Genomic DNA, 21437 nt, shown 5'->3' with positions numbered 1-21437 from the left:
TGCCATGGATTTATAAATGGCCTAAATAATTTATATATACAAGCACATTCGCCATTTTGCACAACTATTATCCAACGAAATAATATTTTTCCTCCAACATTCGCTCTCCCATCCTCTCTCCCAAAAATATATAAAATAAATTTATAAGTATAAGGAAATTTATTAAAAAATAAGAACATATAATAAAAAATGTAAAAAGGATGATTATATACAAAAAAATATAAAATATGTAAAGAGGATTTCAAAAAATAGTTAGGTTAGCTCCTTAGGAAGGAGGCTTACAATGAAATTGATATTAATTCGATTTATGAATGGCAATGGAGTGTCTTTGCTTAAGCTAAAAACCTTCCCTGTGCATAAAAGATTTTACGAACAAGAAAACCAAGTTCCTTGAGGAAGGTTAAAGCAAGGCTACTAAATGTGGCTAATGTAGAGGAGATAATAGATATAAAAATGTGTTCATATATATTTCTGAATATTTATTAATTTTGGATCTGTTTGTGCAAAGATTTGTAAGAGCTAGGGGATCTATTCAGGGATAGTTTCAAATTAGAAATTCACTTCTCTTTTAAGGAATTTGGGTAATGCCATTTTGACGTTTTTCATCAGATCTAAAAAGCAACTAGCTTCTAGGATTGAAGAAATCTGCTCAAATTTAAGGGCACGTTGAAAACGGAATTGCAATGATTAGGCCTAGGAATACATACTTTGCATGAATGGCTGTGCAGGCTTTGTCGTCCCTTTGTGTCAACAGGGACATTACATCAAGAGCAAAGGTAATGCTATTGAGCAATTAAAACAGATTCCAATAGCATGAGTAAGTTCATTTTTATTGAGTTGCAATTGAGATTAACAGAAGGGATAGGAAACTCGTGCCCAGAGCCATTTAGCAGTGACAAAAAGAAAGGAAGATCTATGAGTTGCTTGTTTGATAGTAAAGTTACGACGCAGCAGGCAACCAGAATACCCATTCCTTTTGTTTGCAAGTAGTAAGAAAAGGGGTGTTAAGAAGATAGATCTAATGCCTAAGTGCACGACGAATCGTCCACAGGAGAGTGACCGGTAACAATAGGTTTTCTTAATAAGCAACTTAAGATAAAAGATGTTAAAGCTAAATCAGAAGGAAATCTGATGAAGAAGCCAAATTTTTTTGGGAAAAAAGCTTAAACCCAAGCTATTTTTTCGAACTTAAGATTTAGGATCTCTTCGGTAAGTTTCTTGATTCCCGCTTCATCAGGATATTTAAAAACAGAAGTAGTCCTTAGATCGTAGAATCAGGGTTTCAAACCGAACCGCCACCAGAATGAACCATTATGATTTTCTTAACCGTAACCTTAACCGAATAGTTATAAAGAAAATATAAAAAGAGCAAACCGAATCGTTATAAATATTTTTAACCGGTTTAAACCGGTTCAAAACGGTTTTAAAAATTTAAATTATTATCCTAAATTTGAAATTTTAATTTTCCTTGGTTGAATTTTTTAAATTGGTGATTTATTTTCAAATTAAATATTTTTATATTTAAACATTATATATCAATTAATATCAAGTTTATTGTTTTTTTCTTAAATACTTATTTTATTAGAGATTAGGCAATCTGTTAATTAGATAAGATATCTTGAAATCACACATAATTATTCTTGGCTAAATTAACAAGTTTATATATATAAGTTATTAATAAGCTTTTATAATAACACTTGCTAATAATTTAGGAAAAAATTAAATAAATCTACTATTCTAATAGAAATCAAGTACTTTTTACATTCATTTTTATATTATATGGTTTATTTTTTATCTCATTATAAAAACTTGGATCATAGAATTTAAATGACAATAAATAAAATGGTCAGCATATTTTATGATATGATAATTTTTTATTTATAATCATATTGTTTTTTTAAATTCAGAATTCTAATATTCATTTAAGTCATTATAATTATTTATTATTAAAATAATATTTTTAACATTTGAAGAAAGAGAGATCGCCAGAAAACATCTTTGTAAAACTTGGAACTTTATACAAAGTCTAAATAATCAGAATATTAAAATTCTAAATACTATGCCTACATGTTCGCATTCGAAAGATAATTAGATGATGATTTTGAAGATTTATTAAAGTCGCATGAAGTCTTAATAAGAATAATTCTCAGGGCATAGAAATTATAATAAATGTATAAAAATATATTAATTAATTCGGTCATTTGATAATATAGAGAGATTAGAAAAAGATACTAATCTTTTGAACTATTGGGAAAATGTAAAGAATAGTATGCTAGAACTTTATAAGTTAGCTATAACTGTGCTAGCAGTTCCAGTTATGCAGGTATCTATAGAAAGAGCCTTTTCTAGCCTTAAGATTATACTCTCTGCGCAGGGAACTAAATTAAATCCTGAAATATTATACAATATTTTAGTCATCCGTTCTAATTCTCTTTTTAAACATAAATAGTATACCTTTTATTATATTTATGTGTTATTTTATTCATCATTGTATTTACTCATGTTTGTTTATATCTTATTTATTTATGAAATAAAAAAATTAATTTGTCTAATTTATATTTACTAAGTTTAATAAAAATATCTATTAGATTATCATGGTTAAATTAAATAAGGAATTATAAATTGAAAAGATTTTTCTCTAAAATTAATATATACATGGTTAATGATTAATTTTTTTTAAAATCAAATTTACAAAAACCTGAACAAACCGAAATGAACCGTTATAAATTATAAACCGAACCGATATGAATTTTTTTTTAAAAAACCGAAATGGAACAAAACCTTTATAAAATTTTAAACTAAAAACCGGAACAAACCGAACCGTTATGCTTAACGGTTCGAAACCCTGCGTTAAATGCATGGTATATTGTCAGAAAAAATTCATTTTACCCTGCGTCCAAGGCAGTTTTAGATTACTTTCATTTTTCATTAATATAAACATCTATCTTTGTAACATTTTTAAGCAAAAAAATTTTAAGACTGTTTTTAAAAGTCAAATATAGCTAGTGAAATGTAAAAGGCTTTATAAATAGCGGATTAAGAAAATGTAAAATCACAATTTTTTAAATATAATTTGACTTAAATCTTTCAAAGATGATTAATCCAAAAAATGTTTAGAAAAAGACCCCCCTTTCATTCCTATGAGAACCCTAAATGAGCCTAAGTATTACTTTATATCATTTTTATGTAATATACAGAAATTTTAATGAAATTATTCAGTGATTATTTTAAATTATATCATTCAACATTTTTAATTTAAAACAATTGAAAACTAACATTGCCGAAACTGTGATAACTTTCCTAGCTCATTGGTCAATTTTTATTTATTAAGCGTAAGCCTAAGATTTGAATTTAATTAAAAATAGCCTAGGGCAGACTATTTTTATAACTAGGATATATAATTGTTTTTTTTATATTATATTTTCTTAAATAATCATATATCTTTAACTCGCCACAAATAAATTCTATCACACATATTATCATGCAATTAAAAATTTACCTATTTTTATATTATAAGTTAATTCATTTAAAATAAATAATTTTAAAAATTTTATACTATAAAAAAAATATAATTTTCCGAGTTAGTTCCTCAAACGCACCACATTAAAATATCTCTCACTAAATGGTAAAACTTTCCTTCTTCACAATTTGTTATTTTTTGAATTTTAGGGTAAAGTTAAAGTTAGAGATTTAAGAGGAAAGAAGAAGACTGAATTAACTAAGCTGATAGATGATCTTAAGCAAGAATTATCTGAATTATGCGTCGCTAAGGTCACTGGGGGAGCCCCATCCAAACTTTCAAAAATGTAAGTATACTATTAATTATTTTTTTATTGCATAATCTTTACCAAAATATAGCACAATTGCTATAGTTTTTTAAATTTATGCTATATAAATTGCAATCAAAACCATTGTCACTTTTTTGTAAAAATGATTCACTGATAGGTTTGCAATAATCAATTCAATTTATTTTTAGTCGAACCACCAGAAAATCCATAGCTCGAGTCTATACTATTATTAATCAAACTCAAAAAGAGAACTTAAGGAAGTTTTATCGCAAGAAAAAACGTTTACCTTTAGATCTAAGAAAAAAGAAAACAAGAGCTATCAGAAGACATATGACAAAGCATGAATTAAACCTCAAGACCAAAAAACAAATAAGACGAGAAAGAATTTATCCAATGAGAAAATTTGCAATAAAGGCTTAAATTATATAGATATATATTTTTTATAGAAATACACTAAAAAATAAATTGTCTTGTTGAATTAATTTTAGAAAAGCATAAATATGGAAAATATTTTAATAAAAGCTTAGAAAATGTTATTTATATTTTCCTAATTGTGTTGGTCTCAATTAATATATAAAGCTTATTGAATGTTTTATATTAGATATTAAATTAACAATTTTTTTAATGTATACAAGGACATTGTGTATAACAAATGCATAGCATTATACACTGATCTTATATTGTAATTTGATACTTTGAATAATATATAGAGCAAGTAAAATAGGGTGGATACTTAGTTCTTTAATCATATTAGATCCTTGTTCCCAGAGTGGCCATAATAGAATAAGGAGAATGAATTTAAATAGAAGTTATAAAGATCTGTTGAGCTGTAAAATTATTTTAAGTAAAGTGCAAAATTATGGACAAATAAATTATTTTTCGTTAATGCATGGTGTAAATATTTTTCATAAATTATTTGTACTAGAGAACTGCCAAACTTATGAGATGGGTAGCTCTTGAAAAATAATTCAGAATAAAAAATTTAGACTAGGTAACTTATTTAAATTTTGACTCACTATATTAAACTTGTAATAAATTAATTTTAAGAAATTATTAATTTACCCACTATATTTGTGATTCTTAAGAAATTATATTTTTTTAAATACTTTTAATTTACATAGATCAAATATTATCGAGCCTAAAAAATAACAATTATTTTTTCTAGAGATAATATCTTATTTTGCACTTAAATCACCAGATATCACAAATCTTATGGGCTTAATTTGGATTTTAAAGTTATATTTCTATTGATAAAAATTATCAGGAATAATATGTGGGTTGTGTTAATATTCACCCAAAAACAGATTTATAATTACCTTGGCAGTTTTGTTTAAAAAAAAGTAGTTATATGTAAAATACTATCCAACATTGTAAAAATCCATTTAGTATATTTAAATTAGGGATGTAAAAATACTATCCAACTTTAAAAAAAACTGATTTAATATATTTAAATTTTTATTAATCAATTGTGTTTAATATCTATATTTGTAATGGGATCATATAATAACTTCATTTTTTTGTGTATTTATTACATTATTTATAGATTTAGTATTTTAGTTAGCTCATACAAGGATATAAGCATTAGATCTGCAAACACTGGTTGTAACAGGTTTGTGCCAGGCTATTTAAAAAAATTTAGTTTGGTATGGTTAAGGCTTAATATTTTTTTAAAAAAATTTGGCCAGGATAAATTTAATTTTGTGAAATAAATGACATATCATCACCATCCAAGAATTAGGTTATTCCACCTTATCCACTTTTGGTCAAATATGACTTGTAAATTAATTTTTTATAATTATACTATATCAGCAACTATTGAAATAAAGAGAGAATTTACCCGTCAAAAATATTTAAAACAAAATCACCAATAAAGGTTAGGTTAACCATCCTATTAAAAACAAAAACAATATTTTTAAAATTTGCTACCCCATAAAATTACAAGGGGAGATGGAATAATTTAATCGCAGATGACAATTTTAAAAAAAATTATTTGACAATATATTTTTTATTTCAGAATATTATTTTTAAAATTAAAAAAATATTAAATTTGTCTATATAAATTAATTCGGGCAGGTTGGACAAATTATTTTGATTTACATTTCGGGTACAACTTTTCAGGCGAAATAAAAAATATTTGTTCAGGATAGGGTTGGGGCCGGACAAATTTTTTCCAAAAAAAAAATAACGGAATTGGTTTGCAAAATTAGGCTTGATGCAGATCAATAAAAGATACACTTTATTAAATGTTTGTGGGGATAGGGATATACATATATAATATTTTTCTGCCTAGTACCGAAATTCTATTCACGTCATGATATTTAACTTTTGCAACATGCAGTCTAATAATGGCTAATACCTTGTAATATGCAAATACTCTGTGATATTTTAGAGAAGATATTTCAAATCTATCATCCTAATTATTATGTATAAGAAGAGTCTTTATTAGTGGCGGTCAAATGGTTGGCTGCAAATTTATGTTACATTCTTTTCGAGTTGATAAAAAATTCATTATCATTAAATTTTCAAGAAATCTTACAAATCACATCTTAAATTATACAATTCAAAATTTTTGTTGTTCGTATTTCTCCATTCTATGATAGCAATTAAACTTTTAGTCGTCAGGTTTTAGCTTATGAAAATGTTATGCCAAGTGGAAACATTCGTTTTAAAGTATCGGCTTTTTTTTCACATTTATTAGCATCATTATGACATTGATAATAACGTTCTTCAATATAAATGTTTCACCAGATCTTATAGTGGATGATTCTGCGCATTTTCTATTTTCATATCCAATTACTCCTTTCTGAAGTTTTAAATCTTACCGCTACAATAATTTCTCAAATTTTTTAAACAATATTTTTCTATTCTACTGGCTTTCTTGATTCCAACCACTGGGGCAAAAATAAGCGGTGTTCATATTTATCTATCCGGACTCCCTGACATTCGATCTCCGATACAATTAATATTTTCTTAGATGTTAAAGTTTCTAAGGGAATTATAAAGAAATAATTATATAATTTAAACTTGTATTGTTAATACAAATTTCACGGAAATATTTAATATAAATTAGAAAAAAAATTATCGAATTCAAATATACTGGTTTTTCCATAAATTTAAACATTTATATTTATAAATTTCGATAAAATTAAAAATTATATCATTAAAACAATTAACAATCATATCATTAATATTAATGCATTAATTATAAATCTAATAGCAAAAAATATAATTTTCTTATGCTATGCCGTCAATTAGCGTTAATTTTTAAATTAGTATTAAAAACTAGCCAGATGGCGTTGTGGCACACAGGTCTGTGCATATATTCAAAAATTCCTTACAGAGGGCATGATAATTTATTTATTGAAATGAAGGTCATATGCGATGCTCATATTGTGTTCCGTGTAATGTTATGGAAAAAACTCCACCATTTCGATTCTGCATTTGTAAATAAAAAAAATTGGTTCTGGGTTTCTAAAGTTTTGATTAGTGAGTTTTGGTTCCGGTTCTTAAATTTGACGTCTTTCCGAAAGTTTTGGATACTGTCTCAAACTGTTAATCAAAAAGTCTCAGCAATATATAAACCCTCTAAAATGAAATCACAACACATTTTTAAACGATTTCATATAAATTATTTGCACTTTAGCTAGAAACGATTATTTGAAATTTTTAAATGTGTTAATTAGGTTCCTATAAACTTTAAAACAGAGTTCCATAAATCCATGTTCCGAGTGTTCTAGCTTAGATTCAATTTCCGATTCCAAACTTTTGTTTCGGATTTGATTTTCTAATATGTGATCTGATGTTCTTCTTGTCACCCGTTTTCTTACCTCTTTGTTGCTTTTATTGCAATAGCATGTCAAAGAAACTCTGATTCCATTGTATATTTAAAATTGGAAAATTTTCGTAAATATCATTCTTTGCTAATAAAAAAAATCACTCCCTGCTCTCCCCTACCTTCCGCTTTTGCCTGAACACCAACTCCCCTACAAATTTTAACAAAATTGCTCTAAACAGAGCGCAAAATTTTGAGATCGCCAAATAGAGCGCTGATTTTTCTAATTACATATTCGTACCGATCATTAGCTCCGTTTTAACAACCTATGGGGATTTGGCTAAGCAAAAATTTAATCGGCCCCCAAATCAGGAATAATTCTGGGGAGCCCCGTGTAGGCATTTACTTAAAGTAGAGGATCGATAGCCATTCTTAAGGCTAATTATGTTTATTTTAATTAATTCGATGACTCCTGATATTTAGGGTGTTTTTTTCTTTATCCTCCTAAAGACGAAGTCACACCTCTTTATAAAACTTAGTATGCTATCAATTTCTTAAATTAATGTATTTTATTACTTCTGTGTTATATGTTTATCAAAGTATTAATTTCCCATTGATTTTCATGTATTAATAATGTGAATATGATATTTGGTATCTTATGAAATATGTCATTATATTATATAATTTAAAAATACTAATTTTTTAAAATAATATCTTTTAAAAAAAGGTGTATCCAGATTTATTTTGAAAAAATGTAATCTAGCCATAGGTTTTTGGCAGATAAATGAGGGGTGGGCACTTAAAAGTTGTTTCCTTTTATGAATATCCTGAATACGTCTACGACTATTACTAATTTATTGACTTGAAATTTAAAAATAATATATTCTAATTCTATCATCTGTCTGTATCATATATTAGCCCAATTTAGCTTAATTTTAAGCAAAAATCAATCAATTTAATTCTCAAATTAGGTGAGGCAAGGTGTGTATGAAATAATTTTAAAATATGTTTTTAAAAAATACAGCTAGAAAACACATATTTATTTTTTGCAATCGGCAGTTTTCTTTTTATTGTACCATTAATATTTATAAATTTTTTCTATTTATGTTCCTATTTATATTTCTCCATAAATTATTAAAGATAATATATCTTAAATGGATGGCATATTATTTAATAATTATGGTAAAATTTAAAATATGATTTCGCGACTTAAAATAATGTGATATTTGGCAAATATATTGAGCCACGCCAACAAATATTGCAGATAGAAACCCTGAAATCCCTGTTTCCCAATTTCCTAGGATTTTCCATCCTAAGCTAGTCATTTTTTTTCAATGCGAGATCTATCTAATTTATTTGAAGAAATAAATATATAACAAACTATAATTAATTATTAAAATAATCATTATAAAATTATTTTTCGGAATGTTCCGACAGTTTTATTTTGACTTAATTCATTAACCATATTGATGACCCTTATCCATCTCAGTTCTTTCATTCGCAATAGCTAGGTCAGAAATATAACTGAATGAAACAGGTTTGTTAACTTTATCTGTCTAAACCTGGGAGAGAATTTGACTGCAAATCTTTTTCAAGATTTGGTAAATTCATAACAGTGAGCATTTTCCTCAAAATAATCTACTCCCGACCTAAACTTATTTAAGCCTATGAGCAAAGACCACGTCTTTGAGTTACCAATAAGTTCCTCGACCAGTACTCAAACATTCCGAATGGAACCTCGAGAATCTAACATCAATACAAAATATCACCTTCGTATCAGGTTTATTAATGATTAAAACCCTTATAAACATTCCCAAAATTCTTTACTGCCATGGGAGTATTCCTATTTTCAGATCCAAATTTACTAAAATAAAACAAAATCTATGTCGGAGGATTTAATCTAAAATTTAGTCAGAATACATATTACAAATTATCCTTCCCAAAAAATCTGAAGGACTTGGTCTGCGCTTTCCTTTAAGTAACCAAGAACTTATTTTTAATCTAATTAAACGAAGATTTGTTGCTTAATCTAGAGCTATCTAACTGGTTACCAAGTGTAACAGTGGTAACAAATTATCCTACAGTCAGCTCACCAAATCATTGGAATGTAGCTATCGTATCGCGCTCCGTTGACTATTTACTTTTGAGTAACGACGCACGGATTGCAAACCTCCGTTCATTGGTTATAGAAAAGATTGGTTACGAATGGCCCCTCTCCAAGCAAAACAATAAAATCGCTTCTACCACACACCAAATTTAGATATTCAGTGGCAATATTGCTAGGGACTTAAATATCTAACCATATAAATATTAAAGATGCGGCATAAGATGACCAAAAAAGACATCTTCTACATTTTCTTTTTTTAGTAGATATAAATATTATCCCAAGAAATAATATAATTTTTCAGAAAGCACTATATGAAGCTAATATTGCAAATCATCTCTAATTTCGTGATTTGCGATCATTCAAAACATTCGATGAGTACATATGTATTATTATCAGGGATCCAAACCGAAACGAATATCGGTTCGGTTCAGGTTCGGATAAAAATAACGGTTCAAGGTTCAGGTTCGGTTCGCAAAAAATAAAAATATGGGTTCGGTTCGAACCTCTAAACACCGGTTTGAACACTTTTGTATTCAAACCTACTTTAGGATTATGTATAAGGAAAATTTTTTTTTTATTTCATAATTAAAATAAAAACCTTCATTTTTATTAATTGCACATTATAAAATAATATTAAATTTATAAATATATCAATGAATAATTTTAATATGAACAATTACTTAAAAAATTTTATTAAGCCGCACAATTAATATATTTTCAAAATTAGTCTCACCCAAATTACATCTATAAGGAGATAATATAAATTAAATTGTTGAAAAACATCTTTCCACACTAAGTTGGGTAGTTGGCATATCACATTTGATGTGTCATTTATAATACTATATGTAAATAATTTATATATTAGATTTAATTTTTTTCTAGGCATTATAATTTATAAGCTTAAAATATTTAAAAAATGTTGTAAAATGGCAATATACTAAAGTTTATAAAAATTATGACTGAGGTTTATCAATCAAATGTGATTGATAATAATTTTTAAAACAATTTGAATATAATTAAAATTTTTGCAATATACTTCTAGTAATAACTTACACATTATTTTATAAGCATAAAATTATGAGACTCAAACTGGTTCAGAGGCATTTTAGCGGTTCGGTTCAGGTTCGACTAGAAATTTTTTAGAGATTTAGGTTCGGTTTAGGTTTGATAAAAAATACCGGTTTTTAGCGGTTTAACGGTTCGGTTTGGATCCCTGATTTATATCACGTTTTTTTTAAAAAAGGATGATACCATAATTTTATTTTACTAGTATCTCCTTCTTTATAGTTTGAGCAAAAAATTTACCTTTTTAAACGCCATGTTGCAAACACAAATAATGCATTTTAAATCGTATAGTGCAAATCGGCCAAATTACCGTTTGGCCTTAAAAACCATGACATCATTTTTTTTGTTCTATAACAAACACTAAAAATTCCGTCTCGATTTAAACAAGGGATTTTTTTTATTAAAAAAGTACGGCAAAACTTAAAAGCGTGGACACTAAAATATTGGCGAGCAAATATAAAATGGATGAAATTTTAAAAATTCGGTCGATATTTAGATAGAAACTGTGAATCGTCTTATGTGTATTAAATATAGAATTATATTTCAATTGTTTTAAAAAAAAGGAAAAAAATGGTTGATTTTACTTAGTCATGTGTTGGTTGTTTGAAAAAGAAAGAAAGAAAGAAAGAAAGAAAGAAAGAAAGAAAGAAAGAAAGAAAGAAAGAAAGAAAGAAAGAAAGAAAGAAAGAAAGAAAGAAAGAAAGAAAGAAAGAAAGAAAGAAAGAAAGAAAGAAAGAAAGAAAGAAAGAAAGAAAGAAAGAAAGAAAGAAAGACAGAAAGAAAGTAGTTCTTAATACAACAATTATGAAAGTAATTTTATAACATAAGATCATTAATTAAATAAACCTTATTTTTAGAAAAAAAATTTTTTAGATAAAAAGCTTAAAATATGATGAAAAATTAAATATTATATTAAAAAAATATTCTGCATATTATAAATCTGTTTGGAAATAAATTTTAAAAATTTTCGAAAACACACCTAAGAAACCGCTTTCCAAAAATTTTTTTAAAAAAATGTTAAGTTTCCGTTAGTTTCATATTCAAAAAAGTTACGAGAAGCCAACATGGTTTATGGGAAAACCTAAAAACTCTAGAACCTTCAAAAGGTATTCCGGACAATATTCCATTTTAAAGTTTTCTCGAAAATATGAAATTTTTGGTCCTGGAAGGGTCCTTGATATTAAGTCTTATTAATATTTCAAAACATAATATGTCTTCGGGATATGGAATCTATGGGATTCGGAATCGCTTTTAAATCATTTTCTCAGTGCCATTCACTATATTTTAATTTAAAAAATCTGTGACCGGAAATATATTCCAGAATCAGTATCCTTACACTGAATTTCAGCTGCATCTTTCTGTGAAATTTGTCCAAGGCAAAAATTTCTAAAAGTTCATCTTACGAACTAAATAAGAATCTTTTAAATTTGAAAAATCTAATTGTCTGGATCTGATAGAAAAATTATAAAAAAAACTGAATTAAGGTTTGTAAATAATAAAAATTTTAGCCATTTTCTTAAATTAAGTATATATAAAATTTTCTCAGATCAGAGCACATCATTTTGGAACTCAAATTAGGCAAATCACATAATGTAGATGGGAAGGAGGACAATGCATTTCTTATCTCACACTACAAAATGTAGTTAATATTTAATTCGTGGTCACCCTTCATTACCGAGGTAGAAAAAAAATTCTCAAATTTGCCAACATGAGGTTGATGAACCGTTGTCCCTATTAATATGTTAAAATAAAATTAATATTAATGTATTCATTTTTTATAATATTTATTATTAATGTTAATTAAGCCTTTTACATATCTTATACATGAATGCGCTAAAAATATTAAAAATTTGATCCAATAATAACAAAAAAAAATTAATTTTATTAAATCCTAATTATTTAAATGAACATAAGTTAATTTATTTTATTTTATTTCAATGCAATTATTTCTTTATTTGAATTCTACTAACTGATAAAATAATATATTGTTAAAATGTAATGAAGTATTATAATTAATTTTTTTTTCTAAGATAAAATTAATAACGGCGAAAAAATATTAAAAAAAAATAGAATTTAGGAAAAAGAATAAGGGATTTTAAAAGGAGGATTTCTAAAAAGGAAAAATAGTAAATAGAAACTAAGAAGGAAATAATGATTAATATACAAAAGGCTTTTATTATATAAAGGATGTAATAATAAGAGCCAAAAAAAACCTTAAATTTGTTATTATTTAGCAAAATTTTTTTAAAAAAAAATTAATTTAACAAAATATATAATGATCATAACCTACATGTATAATTAGTTAAAATATTTGTACGTATTGAAAGTTAACCATTATCATGGGTAAAAATTAATGAAACCTCTAGTGTTATTAAATGACTCGTTTTGGGGTGATTTTTAAAAATGGCTAACTCAATATTTTAGCCAAAAAAAAATTGCCTAAGTCTCAAGATTTCGTTATATGTCTAGACCTATGTTTTTTCTATGAGCAATCTTTAGGCTTGGGTAATATTTTTCTGGATAAAGTATTGAGTTAAGCCGTTTAACAACTAGATACCTTAAAACAAGAATAAGTCTAATTTTAAGGTAACTAAGAAAACTATCAAATTACGAATTTTTTTGTAATTTTAAATTCAGATATCTAGTAATTTTTTTAAAATATTTATGAAATAAATGTTTTCAATCACAAAGGAGACTTCATATATATATATTTGTAAATATATTGGTTGTTTTATATGCAATGTTTCAATCTATAAGATTTAAATTTTTTTCAAAATTTATACATAAATGTGCCATTTTTTTTATCTAATAAGTAATTCTTCTAAATTTATATACATTTTAAATGCTCAAAAAAATTCATTTTTGTACAAATTTGTTTTTGTGATTCATAATAGTAATAACTGCATTTTTAGCCGTTTCTTTTTAGCCTAAAAATATTCTTAGCTTACATTTAATCATTTAAAACAGCATTTTTTATGAATAAAATTATATATTGAATTAATATTTGGTAAATTTACAGATCAGTATCTGTCCAAATATTTAGTTACTAGAATAAATTTTTAGAAAATCTTAGATATTCAATAAAAACTTCAAAGATGATTTTTTTTAGGGATTATCCCTACATCCTCATCCCGAGCAAATTCCTGGCTCACTCACCCGATTTAAAATATCTAACATGTTTTATATAGATCAAAACTTAACCTCCAACTATGGTTGTTAAAGGCTCGATTTCGAAAACGGTCAGCCCAATATTTTATCCAAAAAAAAATTATGAAACTTGGAGATTTTTCTTGTAGATGTAGTGTCACGTGGCTAAAAAATCTCATGTACTACTAAAATTCGTCAAATACGCAACACTATGTAGATAGCAGAAAGGTTAGGACATCTATTTAAGTATTAAAGAATAAATGGAGATTTTTCACTACACTAAAATAATTGTTCTAGTCCAGTCTTTTATATCTATTTGGGGTGAAAAGGTTTGAATTTTTATATAATTCTATTAAAATTAAAATAGTAAAAAATTGTAATATATTATAACTTTATTGATGATATATCGTGTTCATTTTAAAAAAAATTTATGTTTATATTATATTCAACAAAATATTATTATATTGCAAAAAATAAAATTGTTGTTTTAATACTAAAAAAATATACAGATTACTTTTCACAGGTGCAGTATAGTGATATAAGAGTATGTGTTTTGAAAATTTGATTTTAAAAAAACATATAATTTAGGAATCTGGTTAAAATCAATAATGGCAGAAAAAATATTTCGCGATAAAATAATATGAGTTGGACTGAATATTGATTTAGTATTTATCATACATGACATAAAAATGGAATATTTAACTAGATACTGTGTGATCATATAAATTTCATATTATAAATCATTTAGTTCTTTTTATATTAGAGAATATAATATATTTTACTGTGATTTAAAAATTAGGCTAATTGATTTTTAAATCCATTTGGGTCTCTTTTAACTGTATATTTACTGTCATTTTTTATGTTTGTGTTATGATTGTTAGAGCAGCAATCCATAAAAAGTTTATTGTCATCATCTGTATCAAAATTATTTTTAAGTAGGATTTTATCATCTGGCTGAACAGTAGATACTGTCATAATATTGGTATTCTGTGCAACTTTATCTCGATACCGGTTTTTCAAATTATTTGATTTGATCATATAATTAACTTGTTGATGTACATCTTCATAAACGTCTGATACATTTAACATCAACTTGACAGAATGCCAAACTGATCCAAAAAAGGACCTATTCATATTATTATTATCAGCAATCAAAATGCTATCTTGATCAATATTAGAATAATTGTTAGAACTTTGGATTTGGTTTACATTGTATTCATTAGTCCCAAGATTACAGGATTTAAATTTATTATTTATATTATCAGTATTATAATTGAGATTATCATTATTAGATAGCATGTTATCATTGCTTGAATACTCACTTATTGTTTGCAGAGCATAAGGTGAGGCAGAGAAGCAAAAATAATGAGCTATAGCTGCAAAGAGCATTTCAATGCAAATACAGAAGTCTTGTAGACTAGCTTGCAAAGTTTGAGAATCATATGTTTTCCAAGTATTGTTTTCAGTTAAAATTTTACTATGAACAAAAAAAGCTATCAGTACACTCTGCCAAAATGAGGCAAAAACAACTGCCTTAACACAGAAAAATTTTCCCAAGGGCTTCATAGGTTTAAGTTCTTGGTATGTGGCTTTGTAAAATAATATTAAGCAATACATAGCAAACAATTGAGAGATATTATTAATAATTACAGTATATATCCAAGTATAGCGAAATGAGAAAATACCATCTTGATACACACCAAACATTTCTGTGATCAATGCTATTATAGTCATAAGAGGCCTAATGACAGTATATTGTAATACTCCCCTTTTACAATTTTGAATAAATGGCCATCCTGGTTTCCATTTTGGCAATATAAGATTTGCAGGAAATATATGTGATACTGCCCTTTTTTCTTCAAGAGTTGCTATTAAATCCAAGCTACATTTAAGATAATTTAATAAGAATGATGTAAAATTATATATAACATAGGCTTCATAACATTCTCTAAGTGTATCAAGATATATTGCAGATTTAGGGAATCTCAAAGCAACCCATGCATTCATAGCATAAATTGGGACCATCCATAAAATTCGAATAATATAAAGTTGCAGATATGGTTTAGTATAATTAAGCAAATGTTGTAATATGCCAAGTAAAGAAATTGGAATGGCTAAAAGAATAAATATCGTTGACACCATCCATATTTTGATCAATTTTGAAAATTTCTGAGTCTTGATTTCTTTAGAAATCATGAAGGCTGCTCCTAAAAATATAGAGAGCCATATGGAAAATATTATAAATCGAATAAATATAATTTTCATTTTCATCATTAAAATATATTTAATTGTAACATTATTATTTAGAAATCAACAAATTTATCTCTTTACTTTAACATTATTATTTAGAGAAGAAAAATAAGATATTGGTTAAAAAAAATTTGATGAAAATATATTTGCGGTTGGAACATATGATAATAATCGGCATTATTTAGATGGCTTTCAAAAAACTATTTTAAATTAAAAGGAGCCATTTATTAATATAAATAGGAAAGAATCAAATAACATTACATTATAATATAAAAACTATAGAAATCTATATAGGACTGCTATAGTAAACTAACATAATAGCCGTTAGAGACTTTATTTTGTTACATTCATAGTTTTTTCAGATATAAATATTACATTGAAATATTCTATTTCTACATTTTAATAATAATAATAATAATAATCAATTTCTAGAATATTCATTTTTATCATAAATGCTCATTTATTACATTCCCTCTAAACATTTTTTAAGGGAAACCTCCTCAATAAACTTTTTTTGTTAATTTACGATTTCTTGTTGAACAACGTAATGTAGTATTCATACCTGCTTCATTTATTGGCACAAAACACTGTAACTTCTAATGAATTTTCATTCGGAATAATTTAATCTCTTAGCTGATCTCTATGTTTCCGCAAAGTTCTCTTGGAAGTTTTTACGATATATGAATATAATCCTGTCCTGTCCTCTCTTTTATCACTCCTCTTCCAGCGTATTCTCATAACAGATAGTAAAATCTTAAATTCCCTCCCTTTCGAATGTAAATCATGATCTTGACTTTCTTCTTCAATTTCATGTTCTACATTTGGTCCAAGTCTTGATAAAATTTTCTATATCTTTTAGCACTTGGGCCACCACAATTCTAAAAAATGCTTTAATTATATTTATATCAGGATGTTCTTTATGAATTATTTCTAGTGTATTCCTTAATTTATTGGATACACAAATCTCCCATTCCATTCTATGATATCACGATCGACAGATAACTCTTCCCGTTGATTATAATAACTAAATTTTTCTTCATCCTTATGACGATGAAACTTATTTTTGCTCAATATGACATGCTATATTTTTTAATGTTAAGTCCACTTCAAATCTTTTGGTAAACTATTTTCTGACTAATTCATATTTAAAATTACATTGAATTAATTTTAAACATTAGAAATTTTGGGTGAGGAATATAATTATTTTTAAAAGTTATCCACTAATTTTATCCTTCGAATCTTCCAAGGCTTCGTTCAATATCGGAAGTCTTGATAATGCATCTGCCAGGCTTTTACTTTCGGGCCTATATTCGATTGGAAATCATAAGAAGTTATCTTCCAGTTAGAAATTTAGAGACCGTTTCTCTCTAAATAATCGCCTTAATGGTTTGTTATCAGTTCCTATCATAATTAAATAAATAAAGTTCACTCCAAAATAAAGTGTATGAGGTTCTATATCTAGATCATAGTGTTTCCGATTCGAATAAAGTACGTGATGTGAACTCGATAAGTTTTGTCCTTCTATCTACTAATGATGTGACAACACTCTAATCCTGATTCATAATCATCACATTCAATAATTATCGGCAACTGCGGGTTGTAAGAAATTGACGTTTCCTCTATTGACAATAATATTTTAACTTTTTCAAAGGAATCTTGTTCTTTTTTCTTCCACCGCCAAGGTGCTTAACGCTATTAATCCATGTAATACCATATCTTTACTATCAAATAAAACATTCATATCTGCAGTTAAATTTGCTCGATTCTGTTGAATCTTCCATATTAGTATTGTTAAACGGCCCGATTTAGTCGATTTTAAAAAACGACTAGCTCAATATTATAGTCAGAAAATTATTGCCTAAACCTCAAGGTTTGGGTAATAGATGTCCAAACATTTGTACCACCCCAAAATCTTTAGGCTTGCGCTGCATAATATTTTTCTAGATAAAATATTGAGTTAGAAGTTTTTTAAAATCGGCTCGAGCCATTTAACAACAATATTCCATTTTATGAATGGAATCACTTTATGACATTCTAATATAATTTAAATTTTTTGATTTAAAACAAACTGTATAATGATCAATTTTTTACATTAGTTGCATGTCGCATTTGTGGCTGGGCATCTCTCTCCTCGGTTAAGACTAAACCTACACTTATAAAAATTTGCTTTATTATTAATGAAATAGCTTGTTGTAGATCGGTAGTAGTGCTTGATAATAAAAGAACTTGGATATCGGTAGTATTGATTGAAAATATATGTTTTATTATTAACTATTTATCAACACAGTATTTATAAATTAACAATAAGTAAATTCGAAAGTATAAAGATTTTCTGATAATCTTTTTCTAAAATAATATATATATATATATATATACGTATTTCATTTCCGATTAAAACAATTAACGTTTAAACTTATCCATTTAAAGTAAAGTCTTAAATCGTGATTTCTAAAATAAACATTATTATAAAATGAAATATATTGTTTATAATATAATAACAAGTCCAAATATAACATAATGCCTTAAACAGTAATCATTTAAGACATGTATAATAACGCTTAAGACAATAATAGATAAAAAACTTTAAATTGAAACGTTACATACATGTAACAATAATCAACTTTATCAAAAGTATTATTATATTTGGCTTTTGCATTTATAGTGGAGACGAATCAGATTTTTAAATCCATTTCGTCAAAAGCCAATTTCATTAAAAAGGATTAGGCACATGTTAAAGATAGGATTTAAAAATCTATGCAATATACTAAACTTATTTTAATACTTATTTGAAATTAAATACTCTGCTTAGAAATAGTAAAATGATTTTATTTTCAATCCAATATATAATATGGTAGAAGTATTAATATTTGTACATATGATATTAAAATTTTATTTATTAACCATATTTAATGAATCTCATAGCCAATGTAACAAAATATAAAGATTTAAAATTTAGGAGTAATAACTCCATTTTTTGTTTCTCAGAGAGTTTTAGACTTAAGATTATATTGTTAAAAGATAGTAAGCCAAAAATCGAGCATTGCAAAATATTATTTCCAAAAATTTTCTCTACCTATAATTGAAAACTATACATTATAACTTGAAAATATTTGCTGGTGTAACTCCTTGGCTGGCTCATGTATGCGAAATTATTGAATAAAAAAATAGTGCGCCGCCCAATAATATTAATACTAACCTTACTGAAGATTCTATTATTAAAAGTTCACATACATTACACGACATCAGCTGTAAATTTCACTGGCTCTATTAGATAACGATATTAACATTTAGGCTAAATGAATTTTAACAGCGGACTTTAATGTATGAATAAGTCATATTGAGATAAGGAATCCATGGGGATTCCAGATCTCTTAATTTTAAATCACTTTGAGAGCACCTGACAACCGGAAATTAGTTCAGCATGACATCAAATAACTTTGCTGTGAACTTTTTATCTGTTTAATTTATATCGATTTTTTATATGAATTTTTTATATTACTTAAAATATATCCAAAGATTTATTGTGAAAACTGTCTGAAATTCATATGGAAGGTAGGTATTCTAGACATGTTGCAATACACTTGTTAAATCGAGTTTTAATATTGATCGACAAATGATTAAACAAAAAATTATTTCGAACCCCAATGGATTCCATACAGTACAGATTAAATGCATTTCAGGTGCATAACCAAGGAAAGAGGAGAGTGATATATAATTGCCCCCCCCCCATACATCACAAATTTTCTCGTTTCCGTATATATCATTTTAAGCTAAGAAATATATGCTCCTTCACCTCCCTCTCCCCAAAAAATGTTTACAATATATTACTATAATAAAGAATTTGAAAGAAAAATTAGTAGAAGATAACTTTAAAAATTTACTACTATAATGCAAAGTTTTTAAAATTTTTATTTCTTTCTTTCAGTATTTTTTCAATTATTTTCATATAAATTTAATGTAATGTAGCCAAAGGTCTACATCCCATGGAATTCACGGGGAATGACCCCATCTAATATTGCTCCTCTCCCCTTTGACAAAATCCTGGCTACGTCTATGATGTATTAACAAATGTTTATAATACTATCTTAGGGAAGATACTGAACACTTAGGGTATCTTGGTTCGATTTATTATTACTAAACTATTTAACTTTGACTAAACAGCCTAAATAGCAAAAAAACGAAATAAACATTAAAAAAGCCTAAAAAACCAAATGAACCAAAAGAAAAATAACAATACAACCAAATAAAATACTTAAAATAGACCAAAAAAACCTACCAAAATAGTGTTTCCTAGTTCAAAAGCTTCTTGGCCTTGGCTAACAATATTAAGTATCAAAAACATGTAGAACCTGAACATACCCTTAGATATATTTAAAAATACTTTATTAGTTTATATCCCCAAGTAGGGTTGTTAAAAAGCCCAATTCGAGTAAATTTTTAAAAACGACTCCAGCTTGGAGATTTATATCATAGATGGCAGAAAAGTTTGAACCTCTATATGTCAAATCATTTTACTTAAAATATTTTAGGCTAAAATCTTAATCAGGTCATTTTTTTTAAAATTGACCCGAATCGGGCATTTTGCCAACCCATCTAGTAAAACGGCACAACACTGGGAGTAAAATAATTGTGATTTAAAAAAAAAAGTTTTATATTCACTTTTTGTTTTATCCACAGCATAGCAATAACTTATATATTTGCATTGCATTACCTTGAATTCATAGTGGCGCGATTGCGATTTAACAGCTGATCGATTTTTAAAATGTGTTTATGATATCAATTTTTATTTATTAATATTAATTTAAATCTTTAATTCAATTCATAATAGTAATCTAAATGATTTTAATAAAGAAAAATCGATCTCACAAACAGCTTCTAAAAATCGATCAGCTGTTAAATCGCGATCGCAATCGTGCCACTATGAATTCAAGGTTAAACAAAAATTGTGCACAATCAATTCCAAGCAAGGTTTCTAGATTTTTTTTTATCAAAACGTATACGTTTTACCCGCCTCCAAGTTCACTTAAATAACTCTAGAGCCATTCCCATATGAGGTAAAAACTTCGGGAACACCATTTATCTGATAGTCTAGCTAGATATCCCTCGAATCTAATATTAAATCAAGTTTGAAAACAATTAATGAAAAAAGATTTTTCAAACTAGGATGGCATTTTTATAGCATGAAAATATATATAACCTCAAAATGTGAACCTTTTTTTTTAACACGAGGAAAAGAAAAAAAAGAAGAGATATTACAAGCGATTAACATATGTACCCAATTTATCGTTTACTCCCAGACTATCCTACT

General features: G+C 26.6%; 1 protein-coding gene across 1 annotated transcript; it reads right to left on the bottom strand.

The window, feature by feature from the left end:
* Positions 1-14248: 14248 nt before the first annotated feature.
* Positions 14249-16264, bottom strand: LOC135931354 (transmembrane protein 184C-like). Its single transcript, XM_065468403.1, has one exon. The coding sequence runs from the start codon at positions 16151-16153 to the stop codon at positions 14675-14677; it is 1479 nt and encodes a 492-aa protein (XP_065324475.1). The 5' UTR covers positions 16154-16264; the 3' UTR covers positions 14249-14674.
* Positions 16265-21437: the final 5173 nt, after the last annotated feature.

The sequence above is a fragment of the Gordionus sp. m RMFG-2023 genome, chromosome 1, assembly GCF_954871325.1.
Source record: "Gordionus sp. m RMFG-2023 chromosome 1, tfGorSpeb1-WG-v2, whole genome shotgun sequence".
NCBI lineage: Eukaryota > Metazoa > Nematomorpha > Gordioida > Chordodea > Parachordodidae > Gordionus > Gordionus sp. m RMFG-2023.
This window is presented reverse-complemented; position numbering and strand designations above follow the sequence as displayed.

Coding starts and splice junctions, on each gene's coding strand:
- LOC135931354 (XM_065468403.1), bottom strand. CDS start 16,153: ATGATGAAAATGAAAATTATATTTATTCGATTTATAATATTTTCCATA.